At 37.7% G+C, this 7,575-nt stretch overlaps 1 protein-coding gene across 1 annotated transcript in view; it reads left to right on the top strand.

The window, feature by feature from the left end:
- The window catches only part of LOC110296548 (hyaluronidase-1-like), an 11,837-nt gene extending 6,554 nt beyond the window's left edge, over positions 1-5,283 (top strand). The window contains exons 3-4 of the mRNA XM_021165249.1: positions 1,509-1,598; positions 4,006-5,283. Of these exons, the coding sequence (XP_021020908.1) occupies positions 1,509-1,598; positions 4,006-4,476 (561 nt within the window). The 3' untranslated portion in view covers positions 4,477-5,283. The remainder of the gene's footprint in view (positions 1-1,508; positions 1,599-4,005) is intronic.
- Positions 5,284-7,575: the final 2,292 nt, after the last annotated feature.

Consider the following 7,575-nt stretch of genomic DNA (forward strand, 5'->3'; position numbering starts at 1 on the left):
GTAGCCCTGGCTGTCCTGGAACTCACTTTGCAGACCAGGCTGGCCTCGAACTCAGAAATCTGCCTGCCTCTGCCTCCCGAGTGCTGGGATTAAAGGCGTGTGCCATCCCACCTGGCATGGGCATCTCTTTCTTTAGGTTAGGGAAGTTTTCTTCTATAATTTTGTTGAAGATATTTACTGGCCCTTTATGTTAGGGATCTTCACTCTCTTCTATACCTATTATCCTTAGGTTTTGTCTTCTCATTGTGTCCTGGATTTCCTGGATGTTTTGGGTTAAGAGCTTTTTGCATTCTGCATTTTCTTTGAGTGTTGTGTCAAGGGTTTCTATCGTATCTTTTGCACCTGAGATTCTCTTTTTTATCTCTTGTATTCTGTTGGTGATGCTTGCATCCATAACTCCTGATCTCCTTCCTAGGGTTTCTATCTCCAGAGTTGTCTCCCTTTGTGATTTCTTTATTGATTCTATTTCTATTTTTAGATCTTGGATGGTTTTGTTCCTTTCCTCGACATGTTTGATTGTGTTTTCCTGTCATTCTTTAAGGCTTTTTTGTGTTTCCTCTTTAAGAGCTACCTGTTTACCTGTGTTCTCCTGTATGTTTTTAAAATTTTTTATTAGATATTTTCTTTATATACATTTCAAATGCTATCCCGAAAGTTCCCTATACCCTCCCTCTGTCCTGCTGCCCTACCCACCCACTCCCGCTTCTGGCCCTGGCATTCCCCTGTACTGGGGCATATTGCAATAACAAAGGGCCTCTCTTTCCAGTGATGGCTGACTAAGTCATCTTCTGCTATATATGCAGCTAGAGATATGGGCTCTGGAGGGTACTGTTTAGTTCATATTGTTGTTCCAACTATAGGGTTGCAGACCCCTTCAGCTCCTTGGGTGCTTTCTCTAGCTTCTCCATTATGGTCCCTGTGTTCCATCTTATAGATGACTGCAAGCATCCTCCTGTATATTTTAAAGGGAGTTATTTATGTCTATCTTAAAGTCTTCTGTTATCATCATGAGATGTGCTTTTAAATCCAAATCTTGTTTTTCTGGAGTTTTGGGTTATCCAGCACTCGCTGTGGTGGAAGGACTGGGTTCTGATGATGCCAAGTAGTCATGGTTTCTGTTGGTTAGGTTCTTGAGCTTGCTTCTTGCCATCTGATTATTTCTGGTGTTAGATGGTCGTGCTGTCTCTGACTGGTGCTTGTCTCTCCTGTGGGCCTGTGATCCTGTGATTTTAAGTGTGTTAGTACTCCTGGGGAGACCAGCTTTCTCCTGGGCAGTGTTTGAGTGCAGAGGGCTGTGGGACAGCCTTAGCTCCCAGGTCCAGATGATTTTTATAACTTCATTATTTAGGGTATTTCCTGGAATGCTGGAGTAGTATCAGATAATCTAAAATGCCCAAATCACCTTTTCCAGCTCTTTGATAGCCGTTTCTTTATAGAAAACAACCTTAATGAATAAGCAATGCTTAACATGACTTGACAAACATTTCTCCTGGTCCTTCTCTTTATAGGAGGATTTAGTGCACACAATTGGCGAAAGTGCTGCATTGGGAGCAGCAGGAATAATATTGTGGGGAGGATATGAATATTCGGATACAAAGGTCAGTAGTGATTTCTCTGTTAGTGTAACGTTCTAGTCAGTGGTCTCCACCTTCCTAATGCTGTGACCCTTTGATATAGTTCCTCATGTTCTGGTGACTCCCGGCCATCAAATTATTCTCATTGCTACTTCATGACTGTAATTTTGCTACTGTTATGAATAGACATTTTTGGAGATAGTTTACCAAAGGCATAGTGACTCACAGCTTGAGAACTGCTGTCCTAGCTAGTGATTTTAAAAATTTAACACAATTTTAAAACATTTCAAAATGTTTTTTTATATCAGTTGGCTGCTGATTGTTTGTTGGTTTGGCTTTAACAAAGCTCAAAGACTGTAGGGATGAACACTGGTCACCCAGCTTTATACTACTCTGTGGCTAACAGAAGGGTGGACAAGCATAATCTTCAACTGGGCAGCCTAAAGTAAGAAGCTGATTATTATATTCTAAGGGTATAATTTAGGGTATGTTAAGTAACTGCTCTTAGTCTTACTTTCTTCATTTAAAAAAATTGTACTAGAATGCAGGAATTTTAGTCAAAAAATGATGTTATATATACCTAACACAAGTTATAATGAAAAATTGAAAGTCATTTTATTATTATGAAGAATATATTCTTTACAATTATTTTCTAGTTTGATGATAGCTAATAATAAAAGTGTACATGGAAGGAAAATTATATTTATATGACAGTTGATTGATTATTTTTAAAATTTGTAGTTAGAATATTTAACCTAGCATTTATTTTATAAAAATTTTGGAAAGTCACAATCTAGAATTCTTAATTATAGATATCATGTTATACAACAGATTGGTAACATTTGTTTGTCTAGCACGCATGCACCTTTCAGTATATTGATTTGATGATGTAGATAACTCATATATAAGTGGACTCATACTGTGGTGCTTTTTGTCACTTCTTTTATTACTCAGCATAATATCTTCTGTAGTCACTAGCTTTTCCCCAAATGTCAGAATCTTCTTCCATTTTTAAAGATTGAATTATATTCCATTGTATATATCACATGATCATTATCCATACATCTCCTGATGGACACTTGGATTAGTTACAGTTCTTGACTACAAAGAATAACCCTGCATTGAATATATATGTATAGATGCCACTTCCAGATCATAATTTAAACTTTTTTTGTACATATGCCCATATGTGAGTATATGCACATATATGCATGCATATGATAGTTCTATTTTCAATCTTTAAAGACCTTCCATACTGTATTCCATACGTCTTGTATCTTTTTACATTTGAATCAGCAGGCTAGAAGGGTTCCAAACAATGTCATTAATACATGTAATCTCTACATACGTCCTAATAGTACCCAACCTTACGAGTATGTGGTAATGTCTCATTGTACCTTTGATTTGTACTTTTCTGAGAATTAAAAAATATTTATTCATTATTTATTTATAAAAGCGAGTTAGCCAGCTTTTTTTTTTCTTGAGACAAAAATCTCATTATATAACTGGTCTACAACTTTCTGTATAAACTAGTCTGGCATTGAACTCAAAGGGATCCACCTGCCTCTGCCTTCCAATTGAGTACTGGGAATAAAGATGCTTGCCACCACACTCCTATCTGTTTACTTATCCATACTTTGGGGACTGAACCTGAGACCTCACACATGCTTGGCAAGGGCTATACCAGCAAGCTATATCCTTGGCTTTCATTTTATTTCATGTTTTTATGGTGAGATCTTATTAAGTTGTCTGGGAGGGCCTTGAACTCAACTCTGTAGGTCACTCAAACCTGAGACTTGTGATTCTCTTGCCTCACCTCCCAAGTAGCTGAGGCAAAGATTTGGCCTATACCATCAAACCTGGCTACACTGTTTTTTGTTTGTGTGTGTGTTTGTTTGTTTTGTTTCTTTCAGTTATTGTGTATGTTATTTTGAGTCACTTACATTCCAGATGTGTAGCTAGTTACCACAAGAAATAGGGACTTTGCACATCTTTTCCACAACTTTGTATATAACTCCTTCTCATTCTGTTGACAGTTTTGCTTTTCCTTTGTATGCAGAAGTGTTTAGTCTGACATAGCGGCTTGTTCCTTTCATCTTCTATCACCGGTGCTTCTGGTCTTATGCAGAAAAGCTGTAACAGTTGACAGGAAGCAGGAAGAAAAGCACACTTTCTGCTTAAGGTTTAATCAGTTTCTGGTTCTTTGTGTTTATGTTTAATCCACTTTTTGTTAAGTTTTGTATGTTATACAAGCTAGTGGTTCAATTTTGTTTAGACAATTTTTTCCCCAACACTATTTGTTAACAAGTTGGTTTTTTCCATGTTGGGTATTAACACCCTTATCAAAGTTCACTTGATTGTATACGTGTGAGTTTTTTTTCTCTAGACTCTATTCTGTTCTATAAGCATCTCTTATTTTTTTTTCCTACAGGAGACTTGCTTATCTGTGCAACAAGCTGTTCATGGGCTATTGGGCCCCTATGTTCTCAATGTAACATCGGCAGCAAAGCTCTGTAGTCAAAATCTATGTAACAGTCATGGAAGATGTGTACGGAAGACACCTGAATCCTCCTTTTATCTGCATATGCCTGAGGATAGCCACAAGAATTATGTGTCAAAGAAGGGTTTCAGATTTGTCATTCCCTCCCCAAGTAAGTTGAAGACAATAATGAATATGAAGAATGGATTTGTGTGCCACTGTTACTATGGCTGGCATGGAGACTCCTGCAGATCTCACTCTCCAAATCTCGAAAAGAACAAAGCTCCTGCAAGTGGATTGAATTCAGCAGTTATTGTTGGCATGGCCTTATTTGTGATTCGGATGAATTATTTTCCTATTCACTACTACAATGGCAATTTTTCCTTAAAAACACTTAAGAGAAGAAAAATTATCTTTCTTTGATTTCAAGCATTTTCTAAAGAATGTTTAGTTTTAAGTTTCATACAAATTGTTGGATGTTAACTTCATGCTGGGCAATAGGAATAGACCTGTCCTCTTGGATCTTAGAAATTAAGAATAAATAATCAGTAAATAGACACATGTGATAGCGATAGAAGTTTGTAGAATAAAGAGAAAACAGGTTTAAGGTATTAGGAAGTACTAGAGAGCACTGGAAATTGTATAAAGATTGTCACATAAGGCCTTTATAGTGAGAAAATCAGATAACAGATGAATTAGGTCAACACTATCAGGGAGCGAGATATCAGTTTCCTCCTATAATCTGAGCACCTGGAAGGCAGAGATCCATTACAAATTCAAAGCCAGCTTGGCTTACAAACTGAGCTAAAGTCAGTCAAGACAACATAGTGAAAGTTTTGTCTTCAAAAAGGAAAGTAGAAGCAAAATGGCAAAGATCCAAAAGAACGAATCTGGGGAAAGAGTTCTTGAAATAAAAAGGAGCAAACCCAGAAGAGACAACTCTGCATTTCAGGGCTTGTAAACTTTTAAATAACAAGCAACACAACAATAGCAAAACAGCAGCAGCAGCAGCAGCAGCAGCAGCAGCAGCAACAACAACAATGATACCACTAGGATACTCACCTATGGAGATGAAAATGACTCTTCCAATGGTTTCATCAATGATTAGCTTTATCCAGAGGACATTTGGTTCATCAATACCAAAAGAGAACTCTACCAGCTTCCTACACAATAGGATTTATGTCAGAAATTCTTTTGTTTGATACTTTTTGGTTTATTGAAATATACTATGCCCAAACAGTCTGTCAATTGTCACTGGATGGTAATTCATTTGAAAATTTCATTATGGTGACCTGACTTAACCTATCTATATTCCAAATAATTTTATTTCATAAAGACACATTTTCACAAAGACTTAATAGAGTGTGCTGTCCTAAATATTATTTATTTTCTAAGGCAAGAAAGGGTATTTTCCTGTCTAGTATGTCCCAAATTTTGCAGTATTAGGTAGATATCATCCTGGAGTACACACAGAACTTTATTTTTTTAATTTTTTTTCCATTTTTTTTAGGTATTTATCTCATTTACATTTCCAATGCTATACCACAAGTCCCCCATACCCCCCCCCCACTGCCCTACCCACCCACTCTCACCCTTTTTGGCCCTGGCGTTCCCCTGTACTGGGGCATATAAAGTTTGCAAGTCCAATGGGCCTCTCTTTCAAGTGATGGCCTATTAGGCCATCTTTTGATACATATGCAGCTAGAGACAAGAGCTCCGGGGTGCTGGTTAGTTCATATTGTTGTTCCACCTATAGGGTTGCAGTTCCCTTTAGTTCCTTGGGTGCTTTCTCTAGCTCCTCCATTGGGGGCCCTGTAATCCATTCAATAGCTGACTGTGAGCATCCACTTCCACACAGAACTTTATAAAACCTCATATTCAGATTCTCATACTAACATTGTTTCGTTAACTAGTTCTTCCACCATGTATTCTGGGAAAAAGTAAAAAGTAAAGAAGCAGTATCGGAAGCTAGATTGATGGACATGTAGAAGTTCTCCTGTTTTGTTGGTCTCCAGTAGCACAAAACCTATATTTACAGGAACTAAAGCCTTTGGCAAAAGCATGCAATGTTTTTCGTAAGTATTCAATTGCCTGCTATGTCATAAAGAGGCAATGACTCCTCCTAATCTTCCAGTGATGAAAAATTACTTAACAACTATTATCAGGGCTCAGACACTGAACTACTCCTAGTAAAGCAGGAAAGGCAAATATTAAGTATTAATATAGTCTTGTAGGTGAAGGAAATGAAGCAGGTAAAGAATAATAGAGACATGCTCAGTTGTGTTCAGCCACCAGTGAATAATACAGTAATGGTAGAACCCACTGTTTAAACTGCCCCCGAAATAATTAGGAAATATGAAAGTATTGGTCTATTAGGGAGAAAGGGGAAAACAATTAGTAAAAGAAATGCTAGTAACCCTAGATAGGCATTTGCAATTTTATAAATATAAACTATTGAGTTTTACTTCACTAGTATTATAAAATAAAAACAATACCACACTTTGGTTTTTTAAATATTTACATTATGTGTATGGGTTGTTTTGCTTATATTTAACTATCTACATTACATGAGTGCAGTGCCTTCAGAGGCCAGAAGAGAGTTTCAGGTTCCCTAGATTGGAATTCTGGACACTAATGAGGTGCCATGTGGGTTCTGGAAACCCTATCTAGGTCCTCTTTGAGAGCTAAGTGCTCCTCAGTGTAGAGCCATCTCAGAAGCCCCAGTGGTCATGTTTCTAACCGTAGATTTTTAAAACCGTTGTTTGTGAACCTGAGGTCCAATGCAGATTACGAGGGGTTTTTAGGCCTTGTCTCTTCCTTTAGCTTGCATACGTTTGCATTCCCGGACTCTGCACCTCATCAGCCACCTCCTGAAAGCGAGAAGTAATTGTGCTTAACTCAAAGTCAAACACACATATGTGTCTTTCATATTTATTTTAGATATATTTCTAAAGGCAATGAACAAAAGAATCCTCTGTTGGCCCAATGTCTAACAAAGTACTACAAGTGACTTCAGTAAAGAGAAAACTTAGAAGATGATAAAGATTGTGTTAAAAACTTGTGGGAGGGGTTACAAATTACCTCCCCCCTAATTTATTTACTCAATTTACATCTGGGGCTCCATCCCTTCCTCTCACCCCAATCCCACTCTTATAAATTCCCCTCCCTCTTTCCCCTCCGCCCATCTTTGATTGACCTGAATGATCTAGCAGCAGCAGTTTATTGTTGGGATAGCACTCTTTACCTTCTATTTATTGTTGGACAGACAAGCACAGCAGTCTTCCTTTAGATACAAGCCTTTTCGTTAGCCACTTATATTTCTCCCTCACCATTCCACACTGTTCATTCTTCCCAAACAGAAAGAATGCACATCTTCATCGCATACACAGAATGTTATAGTCACACCCCTTGGCTCTCAGTGAATTTATGTGAATGACTTTCTTGACCATGTCTTTTGAATGTATTTTGTCTTCAAATACAGACTCCTGTCTTTGGCTCAGTCCTCTCTTTTCCTCTGTTCAT

Source organism: Mus caroli, chromosome 6, assembly GCF_900094665.2.
Source record: "Mus caroli chromosome 6, CAROLI_EIJ_v1.1, whole genome shotgun sequence".
Lineage (NCBI taxonomy): Eukaryota > Metazoa > Chordata > Mammalia > Rodentia > Muridae > Mus > Mus caroli.